General features: G+C 42.7%; 1 protein-coding gene across 5 annotated transcripts in view; it reads left to right on the top strand.

The window, feature by feature from the left end:
* LOC126998395 (titin-like) overlaps positions 1 to 19,163 on the top strand; it is a 43,820-nt gene extending 24,657 nt beyond the window's left edge. For 2 of the 5 annotated variants that reach the window (XM_050860026.1, XM_050860027.1), the window contains exons 2-7: positions 11,743 to 12,857; positions 13,972 to 14,013; positions 15,076 to 15,312; positions 15,832 to 16,184; positions 16,977 to 17,214; positions 17,553 to 19,163. In XM_050860026.1, the coding sequence (XP_050715983.1) occupies positions 11,743 to 12,857; positions 13,972 to 14,013; positions 15,076 to 15,312; positions 15,832 to 16,184; positions 16,977 to 17,214; positions 17,553 to 18,167 (2,600 nt within the window). In that variant the 3' untranslated portion in view covers positions 18,168 to 19,163. Of the gene's footprint in view, positions 1 to 7,406; positions 7,641 to 11,742; positions 12,858 to 13,971; positions 14,014 to 15,075; positions 15,313 to 15,831; positions 16,185 to 16,976; positions 17,215 to 17,552 lie in introns of all 5 variants that reach the window. The other 3 variants (XM_050860025.1, XM_050860023.1, XM_050860024.1) reach the window with 3 other exon arrangements.
* The last annotated feature ends 5,815 nt before the right edge of the window (positions 19,164 to 24,978 follow it).

The raw sequence follows: 24,978 nt of genomic DNA, 5'->3' as shown, positions 1-24,978 counted from the left end.
TACCCCGAGTAGCCTAGTCCTTATTTATGATCTTTATAATGGAACTGTCGTCACTTAGAAACACAGGGATAAGAAAAGAGCACTGGTAACATAATAGAGCTTTAGATAATATGATGAGATTGAATTCCCGTAGTACTGTCATAAATCAGAAAAGAAAACAGATAAAAAACAGAGCTGGCGACGAAGATGATATGTTGAGATTAAATTCCTTTACATACATAACTTTGTGTAGGTACTTAGCTTTGATGATTAATACAACGCTGACTCATATTGAAACTGTCTTAAAAATGCACATAAAAAACTCCCTGGCAACACATTAGTGACGCGAAAGGATATTATGCCGAGATTGAATTCCGCTCCGTGCATTACCTCGTCTAGGTACTTAGTTCTGATCCTTAGCATTAACTTTCATTGAAATATCCGTAAACTTAAGGGAAAAAACATATAAAAAAGCTCACTGGTAACACGTTTGTAATATCATTAACTTATGTTGAAATTGTCGTAAACTTAAACAAACGCATAAAAAAACTCCCCTGGTAGCACCGAAGTGACGCAGATAATGTGCTGAGATTGAATTCCCTTCCATACATAACTCCGTGTACTTATTCAGCTGTTATCTTTAGCATTAACTTATGTTGAAATTGTCGTAAACTTAAACAAACGCATAAATAAACTCCCCTGGTAGCACTGAAGTGACGCAGATAATGTGTTGAGATTGAATTCCCTTCCATACATAACTCCGTGTACCCATTCAGCTTTTATCTTCAGTATTAACTTAAATTGAAATTGTCGTAAACTTAAACAAACACGCAAATAAAACTCCCCTTGTAGCATCGAAGTGACGCAGAGATGACGCTGGGGAATTTTTTTCCTTCCATCCATAAACTGTGTGGTTATTCAACTGTAATGAAATTATCGTAAACTTAAACAAACACTTAAATAGAACTCCCCTGGTAGCACCGAAGTGACGCAGATGACGTGCTGAGATTGAATTCCCTTCCATACATAACCCCGTGTACTTATTCAGCTTTTAACTTTAGCATTAACTTAAATTGAAATTGTCTAACTCCGTGTACTTATTCAGCTTTTATCTTTAGCATTAACTTGTATTGAAATTGTCGTAAACTTAAGCAAACACGCAAATAAAACTCCCCTTGTAGCATCGAAGTGACGCAGATGACGTGCTGGGATTGAATTCGCTTCCATACATAACTCCGTGTACTTATTCAGCTTTTATCTTCAGTATTAACTTAAATTGAAATTGTCGTAAACTTAATAAACACATAAATAGAGCTTCCCTGGTAGCACCGATGTGACGTTTGTAATATGCTAAGATTGAATTCCCTTCCATACGTAACTCCGTGTACTTATTCAGCTTTTATCTTCAGTATTAACTTAAATTGAAATTGTCGTAAACTTAAACAAACACATAAAAGAGCTCCCTGGCAATACCGTAGTGACATAAACAACGTGCTGGGACTGAACTCCTCTTTATACATTACACCGTGTAGGTACTTAACTTCGATCTTTAGCGTTGACTGATATTGGCGTTGTCGTAAATTAAACACAAGAAAACTGCATTGAACTGATTTACATAGATTTACACAAGAGATGAAGTTCAATTCCCCCGCATACGTAACTCCGTGTAGGCAGTGTAGGTACTTGGCTTTAATCTTTAGCGTTAACTCACATTAGAATGAATTGAAACGTCAGGTTGTCTTGTGCTCGAGCAACTCACAAACGAAAGCGCCCATAGAAAACGATTAGCTAGACATAATGGGGGACTTATTCATCCATTAGAATCACCACCACCCTGTATACCTAACTATGAATATGATAATGAGCTGAGTAAGACAACGAAACTAACGGGAAAGTAAGCAAATGTAGCGGGTAAGGAATAAATGATGCGAGTTTGTTTTTAAAAGGGTTTGAAGGTAAGGAAGAAGACCGTTTAACCCAAGTATGAGAATGAGAGCAATGGGAAAGAAGTGTATATGTGGTGGGTAAACAAAAGAAGGATGTTTTAAAAGGGTTTGAAGGGAGAGGAGAAACTATGCTGCGTAAGTAAGAGAATGAAACTTACGGGAGAGAAAAGTATATGTGGTGAGTAAACAATAGAAGTCTTGAGGGTGTGAAAGGAAAGGGAAAAACTGTGATTCGTAAAAAGGGTTAAAAAGGGAGGGAAGGGAAAGATCTGGAAGGGATGAGAGAGAGAGAGAGAGAGAGAGAGAGAGAGAGAGAGAGAGAGAGAGAGAGAGAGAGAGAGAGAGAGAGAAGAAAAGGCACCTTGAATCTGGCTCTTGGAGGGAAAAAATGAGTTGGCAGTGACGTCGCTCCTCGGGAAAGATGACCAGGGAGAGAGAGAGGGGGAAGGGGGGGGATTTACTATTCTTTTCTCTATATCTCTCTATCTATCTCTTCCTGTGTGTGTGTGTGTGTGTGTGTGAGTGTGTGTGTGTGTCCTTTTCTTCCTTCCCCTCCATCTCTCCGTTCGCTCTATGCTCTCTTCCTTCTCTCTATCGTTCCTTTCTTCCTTCCTTTCACCCCTCCTTTCTCTCCGTCCACCCTTTCCTCTTTCCCCTTCCTTTCTTCCTTTCATTTCTCTTGTCATTTATTTCCCTCTTTCCTTTCTTCCTTCCTCTCATCCCTCCTGTCAGTTTTATTTTTCTCCTTTTTTTAATTTAATCCCTCTTAACTTTCTTTTCCTTCCCTCTTTCCTTTCTTCCTTCCTGTCTTCCTTTTTTACATCCCTCCTATGGTTACTTTCCTTCCGCCCTTCCTTCCTTTCTTCCCTCCATCTCTCCTTTCTTTCTTCATTTCCTTCCTTCCTTCCTTTCATCCCTTTGTCCTTCCTTCCTTCCTAATCTCTCTCCTCTGCCAAGACAAAAGCAACAGTATGGTGACGTCTCAGGCGGGTCTCGGATGCAATAATGTTACTACGTCAATACCTTCAGAAGCGCTAATAAAAGATGTGAGTCAGCGAGCCAGGTGGAGCCCCGCGCGGCGACTCCCTACACAGCCTGGGAAGCGATGAAGCGGGTAGATATGATTGGGCTGAGTCCGTGTGGCCGCCGTGAACTGTGGAAAGGGGAGCGAGTGGAAGGAAAGGGTAGAGGAGGAAAATGTGAGGTTAGCAGAATCGTAAAAATATAATAAATCGTTTTGTTGTGTTTATGTTCATCGGTTTTCTTTTTACATCATTTAGTTTTGTTATGGATTTTTTTCTTGTTAAAATATTCTTGTTATCAAAATATGAGGTAAACTGAGTCGTAAAAATATAATAAAGCGTATTTTCGTGTTTGTTTATGTTGATTGGTTTACTTTGTACTTTATCTAGTTTTTTTTCATATTTTTTTTCTTTTAATATTTTTTTTTTTTTTTTTTTTGCTCATGAACGTATGTCTGCTCGTTATTATTATCATCATTCTTATTATCATCGTGTTTTTTTTTTCCTTTTGTTCTTATCTGCATTTGATCTTATTGTTCTTCGATACAGCAATGCATTCTTTTGTGTAATAAGTTAAACATTTTACGTCACAATTTATGTCAGATTCCTTTTGTTTTCTGTGGGTGATTTTCTTTGTTTCTTTTTTTTTGTTGTTGTTGTTGTTGTTGTCTGAAGAACACTGGACTTTTTTGGTTGTAATTATTTGTTGGTGATAATAATGATATTGTTCTTTGGGATGCTTTAGTAGTAGTAGTGGTAGTAGTAGTAGTAGTAGTAGGTGTAGTAGTAGTAGTAGTAGTAGTAGTAGTAGTAGTAGTAGTAGTAGTAGTAGTAGTAGTAGTAGTAGTAGTAGTAGTAGTAGTAGTAGTAGTAGTAGTAGTAGTAGTAGTAGTAGTAGTAGTAGTAATATTTGTAGTAATAGTAGCAGTAGTAATAGTAGTAGTAGTAGTAGTAGCAGCATATGTAGTAATAACAGCATATCCTCCTTTTTCAGTCTTTCCTTCCCTGCATGTAAAAACGTAGGTACAAGGTGAAGAAACTCATTACTTTAACGTGCGCCACTATCTCTTCCCTCGTGTTGTCCAATCCTTCCCTCGCCGCCGCGTGTACGATAGCCAAGGTGGTGGTGCAGGCGGAGGGAAATATTTCGTCCCTCTCGCTCCACTATATTTATCAAGGAATGTTTACGTAAGGCTTTCATCCTCCACCCACCCACCCACCCATCCACCCACCCATCGACAACCCGCCCCACCACAGTCTCTCTCTCTCTCTCTCTCTCTCTCTCTCTCTCTCTCTCTCTCTCTCTCTCTCTCTCTCTCTCTCTCTCTCTCTCTCTCTCTCTCTCTCGATCTCTCTCAATCAATCTTCCTCCCCTCTCCCTCTCTCTCGATCGTGTCCCTAACCCTCTCCCTCTCTCCCTCCATCGTTTCCCTCCCCCTCTCCCTCTCCCTCGATCGTTTCCCTCCCCCTCTCCCTCTCTCATTTCCTCCCTCTCCTACCGCTGAAGTAAACATATATTCGTCGGATTCCAATGTGCGCAAAAAAAGGAGAAAAATAAATAAATCGAAATATAGTCGGTAAAGCACGAGGAATAAGATAAAAAGATAGATAAATAGATAGATAAGTAGACAGAGACAGATAGACGGATAGATAGATAGATAGATAGATAGATAGATAGATGGAGAGAGAGAGAGATAGATAGGTAGAAAGAGCGAGAGAGTAGGTGAGTTTCTAAGCATAAAAAAATCAAACCAAACAATACTTAATAAAAGAGGTATATAATTCAGTTTCTCGCAAGTTCATGATCACCGTCGGCAAAAGAAAAGAAAGAGAACATGTCTAATGGCTCCTTCCCTCATTCAAGCATGTCAATATAACTTCCGCTGCTTTAAATAAAACTAAGAAGATGAACTACTTGGCGAGGGAGGTGTTGTGCCACGAGGCTTCTGATAACTGAAGAGGTAAGAAGCGCCTCTCAGTCAGTCACTATATACGTAAGAGTTAGATAAATACGCCATGTAGAATAATATAGATATGAATGAAGAAGTAAGGACACGCCACTAAGCCATTCACACGGTTCTCAGCCATCACACCTAAGAGTTAGATAGCCTTTCTTTCCCTTAAGTGTAAATGATAGATAATAAACGTAATAATAACAAGTACTATATGTAGCACAAAGAAATGAGGAGTTGAAGACGTGTTAATTAAGCCGCTTGCACATCGCTCTTAATCAATCTTCTCACGTAAGAGTTATACAGACGCTCGCTGAAGTAAATGATTAACAATGAACGTAATAATTTAATGATACTTGTAATTAAGATATGACGGAGTAAAAAAAAAAAATTTGCTCGCAGGTCTTTCAGTCAGAGTTAGATAGACGCTCGCTGAAGTAAATGATAAACAATAAACGTGATAATAAATGATACTTGTAATAAAGATATGAAGAAGTAAAAAAAAAAACATCAATCCATTCGCAAGTCTTTCAGTCATCCATCACACGTAAGAGTTAGATAGACGCCGGCTGAAGTAGCTGATAAAAAATAAATATAATAATAAATAATGTATGTAACAAGAATATGAAGAGGTAATAAAATACACTAAACACGTCTCTCAGTCAGTCTTCGCATGTGAGAGTTAGATAAACGCTCCCTGAAAAGTAAATAATAGATAACAAATGTAATAAAAACAATAAAGGAAGTAAAGATATGAGAAGAAAAAAAAAAACACTCAACCCTTTGCGCCTCTCTTAGTCAGCCTTCACACGAAAGGGTTAGAGAAACGCTTCCTGAAAAGTAAATAATAGACAATAAATGTAATAAAAACAATAAAGGAAGTAAAGATATGAGAAGAAAAAAAGAAACACTCAGCCCTTTGCGCGTCTCTTAGTTAGTCTTCACACAAAAGAGTTAGATAATCGCTCCCTTGAATAACAGATAATAATTTAGTGTAGTAATAAAAAATAAAAGTAGTATATAATTAATGAAGAGGTAAATACACGTTGAGCCTTTCACACATCTCTGAGTCAGCCATTGTGTGTAGGAAGTAGATGAACTCTCCCTTAAAAGTAAACAAACAAACAAAAAAAAAGATGATTATATAAGTAATAATAAATAATACATGTAATAGAGAAATGAAGAGGGGAGGCCGCATATAGCCACACGCGTCTCTGTTAGCCAAAGCACGTAAAATAAAAAAAGAAAAAAGAATTAAATAGATGCTCTGATAAAAGTAATAGAAAAGAAATACATGTAGCAGTAAAGACATAAAGAGGTAAAATACAAAACACGCTAAGCCATCCACACGCCTCTCAGTCAGCCATCGCATGCAAAAAAGTAGTTAGAGGAATAGAAGAGTTTAATAGATGTTCCAATAAAGTAAAAAAAAAAGTGAAAGAAGAGGTGAGGACGCACTAACCCCTTGACTGTGAATTTCCTACCAGAAGACATCACCAAGCTACAGGAATGGATCAAAAGTGGCTGCTACAATTTAATGAAGAAAATGTAAAGTCCTGTACCTTGGGAGGGGATATCCAGCACACCAGTACCACATGGGAAACACTCCACTATCCACCACAGAGGCAGAGAAAGACCTGGGAGTGTATGTTTCCAGGCTACCAGTGAAAGCCAAATCCGTGCCAATCGCAGCGGACAGGTTAAGTCGTTCACACGTTCCTTAGTCATCCATCACACGTAAAATAGAGGAGTCAGAAATAAATGATGCATTAAATGTGATAAATGATAAACGTAAAGTCTGGAGGGACGTAAAAAGGAGGAAAAACTACACAAAGTATTGACAGGAGGGGAAAAAAGATGAATTATACCCCATAAATCCATAATCACACACTTATAATTTTAAACGGTCATGGAGACATTTTTTTCAGTGTTATCATGTTGTGTTGTCATATAGTGCGAGATGGCGTATTTGTATATTTATTTTCTTTATCAACTATCATAGGAAGGTGAATTCTGCCCATCCTTAAAAACATAATCTCACATCTTATTAATTAAAGTCTATGTCAGTGGATTCATAGACAGGAAGAAGAGTTTTTTTTTTTTAATCGTAATTTTTTTTTTTTAACAGCAAAGGAAGGAGTTCAAAGGGAAAAAGAAAAAAAAACAGCAAAAGAAAGATACAGAAAAAAAAACGTTAAGTAAAATACTCAAATTCACAACTCAGTATCCGTTGCAAGTGGTCTCCTAACATGATATTACATGGATCGTCACACCCTTTCATAATCATATCCTATTTTCTTTTCCTTCTTCTCCTGCTTCCAAGAATTCCGTCGAGTTGTTTGTCTGTCTGTTTGTCTGTCACGGTTATCTGTTCCACCCCATCACTCTCTCTAGCCCTCTTGCGATATAAATCTCTCTCTCTCTCTCTCTCTCTCTCTCTCTCTCTCTCTCTCTCTCTCTTCTATGTACCATCTTTTATATAAAGCACCTTATTTTTTGTCTCTAAGCGGCAAAAGTCGGCTCCCCGCTGTGGCGCCGCTCCGACCCAGGTAACTTGCGGCCGTTGTCGCAGCCACAGTCACAGCCACAGCCACAGCTACAGTTACGACCACAGCCACAGCCACAGCCACAGTTACGGCCACAGCCACAGCCACAGTTACGACCACAGCCACAGCTACAACCACAGTTACGGCCACAGCCACAGCTACAGCCACAGCCCCAGCCGCCGTCGCCGAAGACAAGTGAGTGGCTGGGAGCGTGAGTGCCCGAGCCGACGTGGTGTGGCTCTGAAGTGCCTGCCGGGCTGAGCAATACCAGAGCCATAGAATAGGAGAGTCTGGCCAGCCTCATCACACGCGCCATGTTGTTGGGAAAAGAGCCACGAAAAATTCAATTAATGCTGATACAATTGTGTTTTGGGGCTGTAGGCACTTCTTCGAGATCCTGACGATACCTAGAGTGCAAAAAAAAACATTATTGTAATCTGCATCAATTTGAATTTCGCGTGTCTCTTTTGGTAACAACATGGCGCTTGTGATTGAGTTAGCCACTGTTTTTTTTCTACGGTTCTGAGTAATACCGCGGCGCATTAACTAAGCTGAGTATACGGGCGTGAAAGCTTAACGATTGACACGATAACTGATAACTGCTGCATATTTACGAAAGGCGCTTATTGTATTGCGTAACATTGTGGCGTTAATAATGTTGCGTAATTATGCTTCCTTATGTTTGAATAATAAAGAACTAAAGTGTGCGTAATCATTGTGATAATAACAAAAGAGAAACTATAGTAATGGTGGTGATAGTAGTGACGGTGTGAAGAGCAATAACAATAATGATGGTGATGATGATGATATAATAATAATAATAATAATAATAATAATAATAATAATAATAATAATAATAATAATAATAATAAAAATGGTGATGATATTGGCCATACTACTAACAATAATAACAATAACGACATAAAAAAATAATACCCCAAACTCTCTCTTCTTATCATAAACGACGATCGGTGACTTAAATTCCCGGCGCCCAACCAACACTCGCATCGCACCAGCCTCTCTCCAACCATCACCTGGGCGCACGCGGCCTTCCAGCAGCCTCGATAAACATTGCAGGCGATCCGATAGCTTCCCTGCCTGCCTGACTAGAAGCGAGTTAAGGTGCTCTGAAGAAGCCAAGGGAGAAAGAACGTGAATGTCTTAGTTATCAATGCAGGTGATCCGATAGCTTACCTGCCTGCCTTACTAGAAGCGAGTTATAGCGCTCTGAAGAAGCCAAGGGAGAAAGAACGTGAATGTCTTAGTTAATCAATGCAGGCGATTCGATAGCTTTCCCACCTGGCTGAATAGTGTTTGATCCTTTCCGTTGTCCATTATAGGCTTATGTTTACGAAGGTCGAGGGTTGAGAATGGAGCTATAGGCATTCACGAGACTCAGGTGATTTGATAGTTTCCCTGCCCCCTTTTTTGTGTGTGATCCTTTTCGTTACCCGTTATAGGTTTAGATACAAAGATCGGGGATTGAAAGCCGATGTAAAAGTGTTCATGGAGTTCAGAGAGAAGGCTGAATACAAGGGGGGATTCAACAGTTTCTCTGCCTCCGGTTTTATATTTGATCCTTTTCGTTGTCCGTTATAGGTTTAGATACAAAGATCGGGGACTGAGAGCCGATGTAAAAGTGTTCATGGAGTTCAGAGAGAAGGCTGAATACAAGGGGAGGTTCAACAGTTTCTCTGCCTCCGGTTTTATATTTGATCCTTTTCGTTGTCCGTTATAGGTTAAGATACAAAGATCATGGAGTGAGAGCCGATGGAAAAGTGTTCATGGAGTTTAGAGAGAAGGCTGAATACTAGGGGGGATTCAACAGTTTCTCTGCCTCCGGTTTTATATTTGATCCTTTTCGTTGTCAGTTACAGGCTTTTCCTGGGCTTACGGAGGAGTTTAGTTACTGCAGGTGATGTTATAGCTCTCCGTATAGATTTTACGACCAGATGCCCTCCCTGACGTCACGGAACTTCAAACAACCGTCTCGCCCTGGCTTTTCACTTCCATGACTTGAACTCTAACATAGGGACAGCTTCACGGTTCGATATGCCGGTTTAGTAGACTCCCAAATCAATACCAAAGACTTCGAAAATTCCTTGTACAGGGTTGCGTTTTTCCGTACAAGTTAAGAAATCTAAGTAAACTATTCAGGAAATCTCTAGTGTTAGTCCGAAAACCTAACCACTATGGGCAGCTTTCACAGTCATTTTGCTTGTTTTCATCGTTACCAATGGCTGTTATCGCTCTATAGTATTTCCACGTAAACCTGGCCGATGGGGTAGTGGCGGCTGCGGGATTAGCCTAGCTAGCCCCGCACCTTGCCCCACACTCTCAACACCTCTCGTTTCCTCTGCATCCGACACTACCCCATAGGCCAGTTTCACGTGGAAAACTATAGCGTCGATCGCCGCCATTGGTAACGATCAAAACAAACAAAGTGACTGTGAAAGCGGCCCTATGGATTGTAAAGGACTGAATAGCTTGGTTCGGGTGGCTACAAAGATCCTATGTTGAACTGCGGCGTTAGCTTTAGCCCAGTGAACCACCACACGCCACGCAACAAAGGTGACATCATGCCTCACTAAAGCCTCGCCCCGGAGAAACAGGCAACAGCAACAGCGAGGAATACCGGCGGACTGACACATTACGCATTATACAAAGCCTTACCTCACCCCTATACTTAGCCACGCGTCCCTCCACGACTATGTATGTGTGTGTAACTGTGTACTCCCGCGCCGCGCCGTCAGGGAGCAGCCGCGGGTCCACCACCACCTGCACCTGGTCATTGCCACCTGCCGCCAAGCCGTAATGAAGCGCCACCTGACACACGGATGACAGGAGAGAAGGAAAAAAAGATGCTAGGCTTGGCGAAGGTTCGGTCAGCCAGCCAAGGGACAAATATAGAGTGAAGAGGAGTGGCGATGAAGGAAAGGAGAGGCGGCCGGATAATCATCACATCACGCTTGCCTCTCAGTCAGCCATCACACGTAAGCGTTAGATAGACACTCCCTTATTAAATTGTAGATACACGTAACAATAAGTAATAAGTGTAATAATGAAGTGAAGACGTAAAAAAACACGTTAAACCTCTCACACGTTACTCAGTCCGCCATTGCATATGAAAAAATAGTAAGAAAAAGAGATCAAATTAAATACATGCTCCAGTAAAAGTTATAAGGAAATAAATGTTTTAGAGAAATGAGAAGCTAAAGTCACATTACGACATTCACTCACACGCCTCCCAGTCAGTCATCACTTGTAAAAAAAAAAGCTCGCACCTCAGTCTCGGTATTTGTACTTAAACCGAAAGCCACAACTCTACACCGATGACTTATGAACATGGGAAAAAGCTGTCAAGATAAAGAGGAAAATGTCAGGTTTCGTTGCTTCGTTATTACAGGAGAAATTCGTGGTGTTTAAAATCATCGCATCCACGTTATTTATTATTAGTATACGTTATAACTCCGAAACGAGTCTTTGGTGGTGCGTGATGCCAAGTTTCTTTCCCTCATTAATACAGAGGAAAAGGAAAGAAGAAAAATCCGTGATGTTTGGAATTAGATGTTTTTACACGTTATTCATCATGTCAGATATTAATGAAACGTCAAACTCACCTCACTCTCTAGATGTGATGATGTGAGTCCAGTTTAGTTCTCTTACGTGTGCCAAAACCTGGAGAGCAATCATTCATCTTGATCTTATAATAGTATGTTGTTATATTATAGAACTGTCTGTATACTTGCTCTTAATAGTGTGTTCATATCAATCAATCATTTCCCTTTTATTACCTTATCTACGCATAATTCAATCAACTTGGCGATTACGCTCCATCGTTTACACACAGTAGTGAAGCATGAGCAATTTCCATTAAAGTCTGTAGCGTTCCTCTCGTGTGTGCGTATGTGCATGCGTCACCTCGGACAGATTTATGAGCAAGGCCGCCGCCACCACCGCCGCCGCAGACCAGCTAAAAGTAACCACCCACACAGATGCCAAGACCTTAGACCGTAGATGGGCGGCTCGAAGGGCGGGAAAGTAAGGAATAACAGAACTCGAGACCATTCAGGAAAGTTGTACAACCCGGAAGGATACATATGACAACGTACGTATTTACTCATTACATTATACAAAAGACTACTACTACTACTACTACTACTACTACTACTACTACTACTATGGTGCTGCTGCTAGACTACTACTACCACCATATACTCCTCTTACTTCTCGTCCTCCTCCTTCTCCTTCTACTACTATATTACTGCCAACTGGATTCATGCTCTTTCTCTTATAGACAGCGAGTTGAAGGACAAATGGGGCTCCGGAGTGAGCATCAACAACACCAGAATGCCGCCGGAGTGTGCAGGATCCCCGAAGACTGACGGCCTCAACCTCCCACAGTGGAAGAGGAAGCAGGAGCCGGAGAAGAAGCCTGAGGAAGCCGAGAGGAAAATAGAACCGCTGTGGAAGAGAATACGGGAGACAAAAGGACAGCAAGAACCGCCAAAAGAACCGATGACGAATCTAAAGGTGGAGAAACAGGAACAGCAGCCGAAGGAACAGACGATGGAAAGGAGGAGACCAGAGCCGCTGTGGAAGAAAAAGCAGGAACCAGGAAGGATAGAGACAAAACCAGAACCGGACAGGAAGAATAATGTAATGTGGAAGAAGAAAGATGAGTTAACGAAAGTCCCAGAACCAGCAACTAAGCAGGAACCGGAGAAAAAAGTGGAAATCGGTAAAAGACCTGATCCGCCGAAAATAGAACCGAGTAAGAAACTGGACCCGCTATGGAAGAGAAAATTCGAACCAGTCAAAACGCCGGAACCGGAACTGAAAAACGGATTGACGAAAAAAGTGGAACCGATTTGGAAGAGGAAAACGGAAGGGGAGAAGAAACCCGAACCAACAGAGATCAAACAAGAGCCCGCCATGAAGCCACAACCTCCATGGAAGCGGAAAATCGAAGGGGAGAAGAAACAAGAACCAACAGACATCAAACAAGAACCTACTCCAAAACCACAACCTATATGGAAGAGGAAAAAGGAACCGGAGAAAGCACCCGAGTCCCCCCTAAGACCGGGTCAGAAGAAGGAAGCCGAGACGGAGAAGAAAACGAAGACAGCGAAGGAGGGCGACGCCGAACAGAACGCAGAGGACGCAAAGCAAGATGAAACGGAGGAACTCTTGTGTCCAATGTGCTCGGAACTGTACGACGAGGAGGAGCAGCAGCCAATCCTTCTTCCCCGCTGCGGCCACACGTTCTGCCGCCCCTGCCTCATCAGCGTCAAGGGCAAAGGTCACTTCCCCTGCCCGACCTGCCGTAAGCGTCACCTCAAGCCTCCCGTCGAAGAGCTTCCGATCCACAGCGAAGTCCTGAAGCAAGCCAATGCCTACAGAGAGGACCAGGTAGGTTACAGTAATGCCTCCAGAACCTGTTTACTCTTCGATATTTTTCGTTTTAATCGTGTTATTATGGATTTTTGTTGTGTAGTTTGGGAGGGAGTCAAGGAAAAGGAAGGAGAGACGGAAGGGAAGGGAAGAGAAGGAAAAAAGAGAGGGGATGGGAAGAGTAGAATTTTGTATATATGTTTTAGAATCTGAGGGAATGAGGAAACAATTTCGTATTCAGGTATTCTAGTAATTTTTATCATTTTGAAGCACTTTCCTTTTCGTTCTAGTTGTCTTATAATGAATTGCCGTTGTGTAGTCTGAGCGATAGTCGGGGAAAGAAAGAAGGAGAGGCGTAGATCTTTGTATATATTTTTTAGAATCTGAGGGAATGAGTAAACAATTTCGTATTCAGGATTTCTAGTAAATTTTATCATTTTGAAGCACTTTTCTTTTCGTTCTAGTTGTCTTATAATGAATTGCCGTTGTGTAGTCTGAGCGATAGTCGGGGAAAGAAAGGAGAGGCGTAGATCTTTGTAGACGTTTTAGAATTTGAGTGTGTAAGTAAACCATCTCATACTCAGGCTTTCCAGTACAGTCGGGGAAAGGAAGGAGAGGCGTAGATCTTTGTAGACGTGTTAGAATTTGAGTGTGTAAGTAAATAATCTCATGTTCAGGATTTCAAGTAATAATTTGTTTAGAAGCAGTGTCGGTTCCTTTTAAGTTTGGTAATGTAAGTTAGGTACCTTGATTTATTTCAGCGGAATGTTGTTATTTTGTTTACCAACTTAGTCCTTGTTTATTTGAAGACTTACCCTCCAACCTCCACCACCTATTTCCAACTACATTATGCCTATCAACTTTTCACAGCCTATTCTACTCTCACCTATATTAAGTTTGTGTATATTTACCTTTTTTTTCGTAACTTATTTCAAAACTTTTAATCGTATCTCCCACTTACTCTCGACTCACTTTTTTTTACCAATTTTTTCGTAGTTTGTAAAAACAGCAACTTATTTTTTTCTATTTTTTCTTATATTCAGTTTGTTATATCTGCCAACTTTATATCAGCTCGTTTGAATGCCCTTACCTTTCTGTTCATTCACCTCAACCGTTATTTCCCTGGTTTCAGTTCTCCTTCTCCAGAACAAGGAGTGAGGGCTGGCCTGTCCTGGTGGGTCTTGTCCCTATCTCAGCATGGCAGATCCTGTAGTCTAGTTCAGTGGTTCTTAACGTGGGGGGCGTGAGCCCTGGGAAAAAAGTAGTAGTTTCTCTAATTATATTTGTTGGTCTCTTAACAAGAGCGTGGGCTTGTACTGAGTTTGCGAAAAAAAGGGCAAAAGTATCGCCTTTACTAACTTTAGTTTTCTATAGTCTACTTAGACATTTATTTCATCTATAGATGCAAGGCGAACGTGGAGGGAAGGGGCCATTCCTGAAGGGGGCGTGGTAGAAAGCATTTTAAGAACCACTGCTCTATTTAGTGTCTTTAAAGGATAGCGAACACACAACTGTCTCGCCAACGCTGGTCAGTGGTTGTCGACGCTTATGATGACTTGCTGACTGAGTGTTACTAGCTATTAAGTGTTCTAAGCGTGTTTACCGTAGTTGCAAACGCTGCAGTTAGTCATACCAAAGAAAGATAAGTCACTCTGGGCTATCAGCGGAGGGTGGGGCTGATTCACGCCTAACATTACGTAGAGATCAATGTTATTATGTGGCGCCTGAGAGGCTGGCTTGCCTTAAAAACCTAGGCTCGAAGCTGCCGATTGGCGTTAGATGGCTTTGCTAAGGATGAGGTATGTTCGCCAATAGGTACGCATGCTTCTAATTAGTACTCACACCAGGAAAAAGACAAGTACTCAGGATTTGAGCTGAGATATAGAAACTAAACTATTCTCAAAATAATAAATGTTTGTGGGTCTGTTTTGACAAGAGCTAACTTTTATATCTCAGCTGTGTTGTTTTCCTTGTCATGAGTACTATTTTGAACGGTGCGTACGTCTTGGTAAAATGTACTCAAGTGGCACATAAGGGTGAAGTTCTTGCCTCCTGTGGTGTGCTGCCTCCTCACGCCTCGTTCCATTTTTGTATCTCAGCTCAAATTTTTAGTGTTATTTTTCCTGATATGATTACTAAATGGAACGATGCGTACGTGAAATGTAATTTAGTGTCACATATAAGTTCCTGCCTGTGGTGTGCTGCTCCTGACGCCTCGGTCCTCCCCTCGCCACAGATGGGGAGGTGCGCGAGCCACAAGGAGCTGCTGTTGTACTGGTGCCGGGACTGCCAGGCGCCGCTATGTGCCTCCTGCCGAGTCACGGACGGACACGACGTGGTGCGGACGAAGGTGGTGCTGAAGGAGAAGCGGGAGGAGCTGAAGGAACACGGACAGACCATCCTGGACAACGTGCTGGAGGAGAAGAGGAAGATCATGGACTCCGTCACCACGTGCTCGGCGCAGCTCCTACAGGTGGGCGACGGGCGGGTTGCGTATTCCTGGGTTCAGCGCCGGTTCAGGTTGGGTTGGTTAAGGTTAGATTGGGTTGGGTTAGAGTAGGTTAGTTTAGATCATTAACCTGTACTTTTTGCCGGGAAATACGCTGAAAACTATTAGAATGTCCACTCTGTTCACTTAGGAAGATAAAGTCGTAATAGAGATTGAATTCTATTAGTATTTATGTGTGTGTGTGTGTGTGTGTGTGTGTGTGTGTGTGTGTGTGTGTGTGTGTGTGTGTGTGTATCTAAAATCACTATCATCACCTTTCTTGCCTTGGGTTGACCTGGATACCCATGATTAATTTAAAGAGGAGAAACTCGAATTAAGTATCATTGGAACTAATTCAGTCATTCTTTCTTTCTACGCCCTCCGTGTATCTTAACAGGAACAGCATGTAGCCGCCATTTCGAGTTTAGCCTTTTACTTATTTTCATTGTCGTTTTGGCTTGCCCCATTTGCCATAAAAGATGAACAAACCAACAAACTCTCCAGGCGTGTGAGTCCAGCGTGGCAGTGGACGACTCAACTCAGAACGTGAAGGAGATGTTGTCCAGCACCAAGCAGACGGCAGACCTCGGCTTCGTCCTCAACAGCCTCCAGCGCATGAAGAGCATCCTCGGCTTCTTCACCAAGGCCACCGCAAGTGACGCAGACACCGACGAGAGCAAGACGCCGAAGTCCAGACGCAAGAAGGATCGACGCGCCGCCCAAACAAGTGAAGACGCCAACACGAGCGAGGAGAAGAAAGCGGCCCCAGCATCCACCGGCAGCAAGATGGACACCCCGGCGAAGCAAGAGAAGAGCGTTGGCGTGGATGCGAAGGTTCAAAATACAAAGGAAACAAGGTAAAGGATAACGCTGCTTTCTTTTGTCAATAGTTAGATACTTATTCCGTAGTTTCCTTTCATGGTTCTTGTTAATTAATGATATTTTGGTTCAGATTTCAGGGTCATTGTTAATCATCTTTTGGTTCATGGTTTTCTTTAATCGCTTTTTCTTCCCCCGGTTCTTCTTTCTTTTTGATAACCAACTTTTCTGTTTCCTTGCCTGCTTCTAAATTTATCACCTTTTAAGTTACTTCTTTTCTTGCTTCAACTCAAGGCCAGTTTCATCTTTCTTTTCAGTACGGCTTCCTCCGCAGTTTGTCTTAACCGATTGAAATAACACCTGGCCGATTTTAGACTCGTTACATCCTTGCGTACCTTTATGACACAGCTTTTTCTTTTTAACTCTGACCGTCACCACTGCCAGGCTAGCTAGATCAAACATTTAATGCTGCTCCACTGATTGAGTAATAACACGTCAGCTTATCTAATAATTGTTGTGCACCAGGAAAATTACTATGGCCTGTCCTCTCCAATCTGCTTGAGGGAAGGAAGAGAATATAAAAGGTCAGGAACTCTTATTACTATCGATGTCCACAGTAAGCTGAAGCAATTTTCTATAAGGCCTGTGACATTACAAACAAGCAGGAATACAAATCATATATCTTTAGAATTCCACGAAAGCTATACACCAGTTATCACAAGAGTATTATTCCGTATAAAACCTGTTACATTACAAACAAACAAGAAAGCAGATCAAACCACCTTTAGAATTCCACAGAAGCTCACTATCAGTACACCAATCATCGGCAGGGTCAGCCACCAACCACCAGCACCAGCAACAGCAGCGGGGGGAGGAGTGCGCGCCAACATCCCCAGCGAGGTCATGGTTCAAGGCCCTCTGCTGCCCATGTCCGACGCGTCCCTGTGGCCGCTCACCTGCTGCGTGTACGGCGAGGACGGGCGGCGGGCGCGCCTGGCCTGGGAGGGCGGCAAACTGCACATGCACGCCCTCTCTGAGCTCGAACAGGAGGCGCACTTCATGATCAAGGTGAGAGGGAGATAGTTAGTTAGATAGATAGATAGATAGATAGATAGATAGATAGATAGACAGATAGATGGATAGATTAACTGATTGATTGATCGATTGAAAGAAAGGGAGAGAAACCAGGGTAAAAAGACAGACGTAAATACAGATATGGAAGCCAAGACACAAACAAGGATAGGAAAGGCAGAAAAAAGCATAAAAAAAAAAAATTACACTTTAAACACTCTCTTAAACCATTTTCTCCCATCCTTTCTTCCGTCCCTCCAGTTGTCAGTAATCCAGAACGCATCGTCGTACTTCACACTATCTTCCTCCTCCCATCCTTTCTTCCGTCCCTCCAGCTGTCGGTGATCCAGAGCGTCGTCCCACAAGACCAGCCGGAGGTGTTCCTGGAGGTGGAGGCGGGGGAGCGTCGCCTGGGCCGCATCTACATCCGGCTGTGGGGTCACCTCCGCCGCGCCCACCACTTCCTCGCGCTCTGCATGGGCACCCACGGACCCTCCTACCGCGGCGCCAAGTTCGAGGAGGTCTTCTCTAGAGGGCTGAAGGGCGAGTGCCTCCACGCGGGTCCATACCTGACGTCCACTGGTGACCTAAGCGCGCAACGGGTCATGGATGGTCTGGAGTGGGACGGTCAATACAAGAAGATTCAGCGGAAGGGGTTGGTGGTGGGTGCGGGCAGCGGGCGGCCAGATCGGGAGTCCTGCTTCGATATTTGCACGATCGAGAACCCCAACCGGCACTTTGCTTGTCCCTTCGGCGAGGTAGTGGACGGCTGGGACACCATAGCGGCCATCCTCGAGCACAGGCCGGTGCGTGCTGTGACCATGGTGGATGTTGGGGTGGTGGTGCCCTCCTCCTTCGGTGCTGCTGTCGCTGGTGGTGTTGGTGGTGCTGTTTCTGCCCCCACCACGCCCGCCGCCACCCGCACCACCACCGCCACCACCATAAGCTGAGGATATGTGACCTGCTTCTCGCCGAACGCAATTTACCTTCACGTTTTTTTCATGATTAGGTCCTTCAATACACACACACACACACACACACACACACACACACACACACAAGGCACATTCCCAAGCTCAAGTCTTTGTGTTACTTTCTTACATCCTGCACATAACAACCACGCTGCTCTCATCACCCACCCTATTATAACAAACTCATCCTGTTACGTTACGTCACCACCTGAATCTCTCTCTCTCTCTCTCTCTCTCTCTCTCTCTCTCTCTCTCTCTCTCTCTCTCTCGTGCCAGTGCCAAGTGGGGGAGTGGGGGGCTTAGGGTTGGGGAGCTTAAGCCTTCATCTCCCCCTTACACTTTGGACGATCGAGCTCTTAAGCCTCCCCTAAAAAAATCCTGGAACCGCCACACTCTTCCCCACCGCCTCTCTCTCTCTCTCTCTCTCTCTCTCTCTCTCTCTCTCTCTCTCTCTCTCTCTCAAAATAACTCTTTAAAATTATAGTCTCCGTCTTACTTCCTATGACCCCATTTTCTTTGACCTTGTGGATCCTTTCTTCCCCTCAGAGACAGTCACGTGCGTAAGAAATGAGTATGAAACCAATGAACTTTTTAATAAAACCTGGAGGCTGAAGTCCCGTTGATAAGAAAACCATAAGAAAGAGATATAATTGATAACGTACCTTCAACTCAGACTGGTTTCCTAGTACAGTAGTTTGAACTCTGCAGGGGAAAAGGAGAATTCATTTGATTATTAGGCTATTCATTTGTCATCGGAAACATTCTTCACTTTTATTTATTCATGTGTTAGTTTTTTGCTCTTCGTTTCATATAATATTTTTGCCTTTTCTGCTTCCTTACACACACACACACACACACACACACACACAAAGTAGTTTATTATAGTCCTTCATGCTCCTGAAAGTGCAACATGAAAGCAAAACAATACTGAGCTTTTTTAATATATATAAACTAATAAAAAAAATAGGAACATTACTTCCCTATATCTATGCCCTTGTGGTGGGAGGAAAGGAACGTCAATCACAAAGGTTTTCTCTGTACGGGAAGAAAATGGGAAATGGACCTTCGATTCTGTGCAGTAAGCGACTCATCGGGTACCGGGTTTTCATTTTAGTTTGTTTGCTTGTGTGGGTAGGAGTGTGTGTCTTGCTGTCGTTTCTTGCTTCCCACGTACCCTGGTGCTTGCTCTTGTCCTCGTGATGGCCTCCACGTAAAGGTAAGGTTCTCCATGACTTAAATAATCAGCTTTGTGTCATATAAAAATCATATACGAAAGTGCGTAAAAATTGAAACTAGCCTCCCGGAAAGCCAGAGTGAAGTATAGGGCTTAAAACAATCGTGAAGAGAAGTTTTGAACCATATTATGTCTGTACAACTGCTTCGGTCACCCGGTATCTGTGTTGACCAAGGATACAAAACTATATATAATTAAGCTTAACTATCTCCTTTCTCCTTTTTCCTCCTCCTCCTACTACTACTACTACAACGATCCTAGACTGACTCCTTTGTGGTTATTATAGTGCACCAGGAAACTATTATGAAGGCTGTTTGGTAGTGGTAGTGGTAGTCCTTCATTTTCTTTTTTAGTCTTGGATTCGTTAGGTTTCTGTGTGCTATACGAGTAGTTTACATATTGCTTTCTAGGAGGGTACTAGTGATTGGAAACTGCTATGAAGTCCTTTTCTTAGTGCTAGTCCTTAATTCCTTGAGTTTGTGTATGCGCAGCTGTAGTTTCCATGTCATCGGTGAAGCGGGCAGGTGTGAAATTAGTTAACGAGCAGTCTACCCTCATAGGCTGACTACCTCGTCCACACCTTCCGAAATTGACTTCACTTCTGGCCTCTCGTCCCTTTTTTCTTTTGATATAGCAGTGCCTACCGTGCCTTTTGTGTTTGGCAATGTTTTTCCCCTTGAGCTGCCTCCCTTGTAAAATGAAAAAATAAAAAATACAGGCTGTTTCAGATAAAAGGGCTGAGGTAGCGTGACGTGTTTGCTTGTTTGAAAGTTTGGTTCATGATGTCCAGAATGCTAATCAAAGAATTTAGGGCGGTGTAGATGCAACAACGTTCAGCGTATACCTCCTTTTTGTGGTTTGCATGAAGGTGGACAAGCATATGGCTAATATAAATAAAATGAACAAAATGAATCAAAACGCTCGTAACGTGCTACCCCTTTAAGTATAATACAGATCCCGAAAGAGTAATCATATCTGGTTCCGTGTGGTGTCGACAGACATCCCGTATGATGAGACATCCCATCCTGAATGCATACAGGAATTTCGAAACGGTACCGTGTCTTTTGTCGATTGCTTGTCGGGATCTGTCCCACCCATGTTTATTTATCTTATTATAAAAGCAAATTATGACGTATGTGGGTATATAACTTGGGTATTACAACCACTTTTTCTTGTGACCTGTTCCGCTTTGCATCGCTTTTTAGGTCCTCCCTGGTACTTTTTTACACTTACTATCCATATCAGACCCTATGACATACCGTTTTTCGCAAATATCTTTCAAACGAAGACTCGGATCAGCATGGTGCTTTGGATTCATATCTCGTGCACAGCGCAAGTGAGTGAGAGAGAGAGAGAGAGAGAGAGAGAGAGAGAGAGAGAGAGAGAGAGAGAGAGAGAGAGAGATGGGGGGGGGGGGTTAGAGGAATGGGGGAGAAAGAGAGCAGGGGAAGAGTGCGGGGGGAAAGGAGGAGGGTAGGAGGGAGGGAAAGGGAGGGATGGGAGTAGGGGAAGACAGGGGTGGAGGTAGTTGTTGGAAACACGTCACAAATACGTCACGCCTCACCTGTTCGAATGTGAATGTGTAAGTGGCTTACGCAGGTTTTGCCATCACAGTCAAGAGTAAATGCCATAACTGACCGCATCTGGCAATGCACAATAGCGTCAAAAATTAGCGGAGTGTGAAACAATCTGTGCCAAAGCCCCATGCTGATTCGAGTCTTCGTTGGAAAGATATTTGCGAAAAACGGTATGTCATAGGGTCTGATATGGATAGTAGATGTTTCACTTACTCTGTGATAGTATGGATTGGATTCTGCAATGCGAAGTTCAGGATGGGATGTCTCACGACAAAGGATGGCAGACGACACCACACCGGAGTTATATTGATACAAACAAGCAGCAACACCAGCACCAAGGAGACTGTTTTGTGTACGTGTTTGATTCAGTCTTTGATCAGCCGTATTCTCCAACATTCCGGGGCTTAGGCTTATACACCCACATTTTAAAAGACTTCCGTATAGGTCGTGGGTATTTCCATGGGTCGTTTTATGAGCCTAGTGATGATAGTTTGACAAGGCTTCTGCCCCGTGAATGTGAAAAACACTCATGAGAAGCCGGTTAATCTCCTTTGTGGGTGGCCCTTGGAAGCATTGTTGTGAGCCGAGGGGAGTCTGAGATTTAAGGCCTTGATGTAAACATAGCGATGGCGTGGTCGAGGTGCTTCCTGTGGGTCGGGACATCAAGAGGTGGTGGCCGTGGTGGTGGTGGTGGCTTTATTCCCCAGTTCGACAGTCCAACACAGAGTCATCGTAAGCGCCCGAACCAAACCGTATTCTCCACAATGATCCGTTATTTCTACTCAATACCAGATACTAATAAAGAGATGTCGTGTGTAGTTTCCTAAAATTTCCTCCTTATTGTGTCAACGTCAAACACTGGAGCTACAAGGAATTTTCGTCGTATTTTGTGTTTGGTTGGGGAGCTTACAAACTTGCTGTATTGGACTGTAAAACTGGCCCTAGCGCGCTGTTATGAGGCTACTAACCAACGGGGACCATACGCTAGGGGGTGCATTACTTCGCTCACCCGCCGCCCCACCCCTGAAAGCCCTACCCCCCCGAGCGAGCACCCACACAGTTGCCCTTCCCATTCTAATCTACTCTTGGCAGGATCGACCAACTTGCCCCATCCATGAGAAGCGATATTAGTGAACGATTGCAGTGTTGCGGTTCTGAATCCATTCCATATTTTCCTTGGCGCCATAAAACTTTAGTTGCTTAAGAATTAGGGAGAGATAAGCTGCATATGTTGGCGCTTTGTTATGAGGCTACACAAGAAGCAACATTAATGAACGATTACGGTGTTGTGGCTTTACATTCATTCCATATTTTCCTTGGCGCCATAAATTCCAAGTTCCTTAAAAAATAGTGAGATGTCTTTCCTCTAACGTTGTGACTATTGTGTTTGTTTATATTATATGTAAACAAGAGTATATAGATAGTGTATAAATAGTACGGAGAAACAGGGGGAGAAAACAGCTGCTTAAATGTTAATGAGATTCCTTTCCTCATAACGTTTTGATGAATCTTTGTTTGTCTTATATGTAATTAAGTGTGTATATTAATTAGTACGTAGAAACAAGAAGGACACACAGTTTCCTGGCGAGATAACGCGACGCTCTCTGAATGATAATTAATGCTGACATCATGGGCCACTCCCTCCCTTGGGCCACTCCCAGCATCTGAATCTTTTCCTTTTTTTATTCCTTCTACAGCAAAAGGAGGACAGTGGACGGGTAAAGGAAATAACAAAACTAATCACTCCCGCAACATGCTTCTCCCCTCAAAGAAAGTTAGTGGGAGTTTAAAACATTCAAGAAAGAGCGATTCAGTTCTAGATGAATGAAGATAATAAATAGTTTACTCGTGCATTTTAAAGACTAACTTGATCAAAAATATGGTTCAGAAAGAAAAAAAAAGTAACGTATGCGGTGCGAACAGGGAAAAGGGTTAAACTCGTATTAGAAGAGAAATCACGAAGATAAATCCGAGTAGATATGGATAGTTTTGATGGTTTTGTGTTAAAGGAAGAGATTTTGTGTTGAAGAAGACTTGGTGTTGAGGGAGGAGACTTTCAAAGGGCCATATTCGAAAACACTCCGGCGTCCAAGTACACAAAACGGACAAGACTTTCATAGGACTTGTGGGCATTTCCAAGACCCTAGTTTTAGTTTGACGAAGCTTCTGTACACCATCAAAGTGAAAATAAAACCTCATGAGACAGCGCTGTTCGGCCTTTGGAAATTCTTAATGTGAAAGGGGGAAGCGGCTGAAAATACCGACCTTTGTGTTTAACGAGACTTGATAAACGAGATGACCTTGGACTGCTTGAGGCGTCTGACATTATAATCCGTGTGTGTGTGTGTGGGGGGGGGGGGGGAGAGGTCCTCCGCTCCCACGGCTTATCTCAACAAAGTAAAGCAAGAGGGCTGCCCAGCTGGCCGGAAACATTAATCTGCGTGACTTACCAAGCTATTTATTTAATGCAACCTTTCCTTTCTTGACAAATCATTATTATGGGGCCATGCTAGTCATTTTAGTCCCTCTTCCCGTCTCAGAGCTGCTTGGCGTTAACCCCTTGACTGCGGATTTCCTACAAGAAGACATCACCAAGCTACAGGAATGGAACAATAAGTGGCTGCTACAATTCAATGAAGGAAAATGTAAACTCCCGCACCTTATGAGGGGATATCCAGCATACCAATACCACATGGGAAACACTCCACTATCCACCACAGAGGCAGAGAAAGACCTGGGACTATATATGTTACCAGGCTACCAGTGAAGGACAAATCTGTGCCAATCGCAGCGAATGGGTTAATTAAAGAGGTGCTTCCAGTTACCATATAGTAAATGCTCAAACTTATCCCTTCTCAGGCTGCCTCCATTTTGTGTGAATATGTTGTCAATTACAGAAAGTTTTGGATTGTTAGACCGAAAATCCATACTATTTTTTGTGTATTTTACATTTATTCATTTACTCCTATTTACTTATTCAACCCTCCCTTTTTTTTCGTCTTTTATTTTTTTCCCTAGTGTATGGTTTGTCTTTTCCATAAGCCTTCTCCACCGCCTCCAGATTCCCAGTAAACATCAATGTCACTAGTTCTTCCTTCCTACAGTAACTATTTCTCCTTACCTCCCTTTTAGTTATCTTCTTGGCCCTCCCTCCTACTGACCTTTCTTATATTTTTTTATCCACCGCCTCCAGATTCCCAGTAAATATCAATGTCACTAGTTCTTCCTTCATACACTCATCCACGCATTCCGTTTACCTTTCCTGCATTAACTCTTTCTCCTTTCCTCCCTTTTAGTTATCTTCTTGGCCCTCCCTCCTACTGACCTTTCTTATAATCCTTCTCCACCATCTCAGATCCCCAATAAATATCAGCTATGAATTCCTCTTTCATATACACACCCACGTATTCTATTTACCTTCCTCTCAGTAACCCTTTCACCCTTCATCCATGTCATTCATCTACCCATTCCCACAAGCCTTCTCCACCGTCTTCGATTCCCAGTAAATATTAATGTCACGAGTTCTTCTTTCATACACTCACTCACGCGTTCCATTTACCTTTCCTATAGTCGCCCTTTCTCCCTTTCCCCTATTAGTATATGTATCTTCTTAGCTGTCCCTCTTACGTACTCTTTGTTCCTTGTGTTCGTACTTTTTTCACTGCTCCTTTCACTAACCCTTTTTTTCACTGTTCCTTTTACTAACCCTTTTTTCACTGCTCCTTTCACTAACCCTTTTATTCAATGCTCCTTTCACTAACCCTTTTTTCACTGCTCTTTTCACTAACCCTTTTTTCACTGCTCCTTTTATTTACCCTTTTTTCACTATCCCTTTTACCAACCCTTTTTTCACTGTTTTCACTAATCTCTCTCCCGTCTCCCCTGTTAATCTATCGCCTTAGTTCTCCCTTTTACCTGCCTATTCCTCGCTCCTTGTGTGTGTACTAATCATTCACGATAAGCTGGTGTATGTCCTCCA

This window comes from Eriocheir sinensis, chromosome 14, assembly GCF_024679095.1.
Source record: "Eriocheir sinensis breed Jianghai 21 chromosome 14, ASM2467909v1, whole genome shotgun sequence".
Classification (NCBI taxonomy): Eukaryota; Metazoa; Arthropoda; class Malacostraca; order Decapoda; family Varunidae; genus Eriocheir; species Eriocheir sinensis.
The sequence above is the reverse complement of the archived record's forward strand: the minus strand, read 5'-3'. Positions and strand labels throughout refer to the sequence as shown.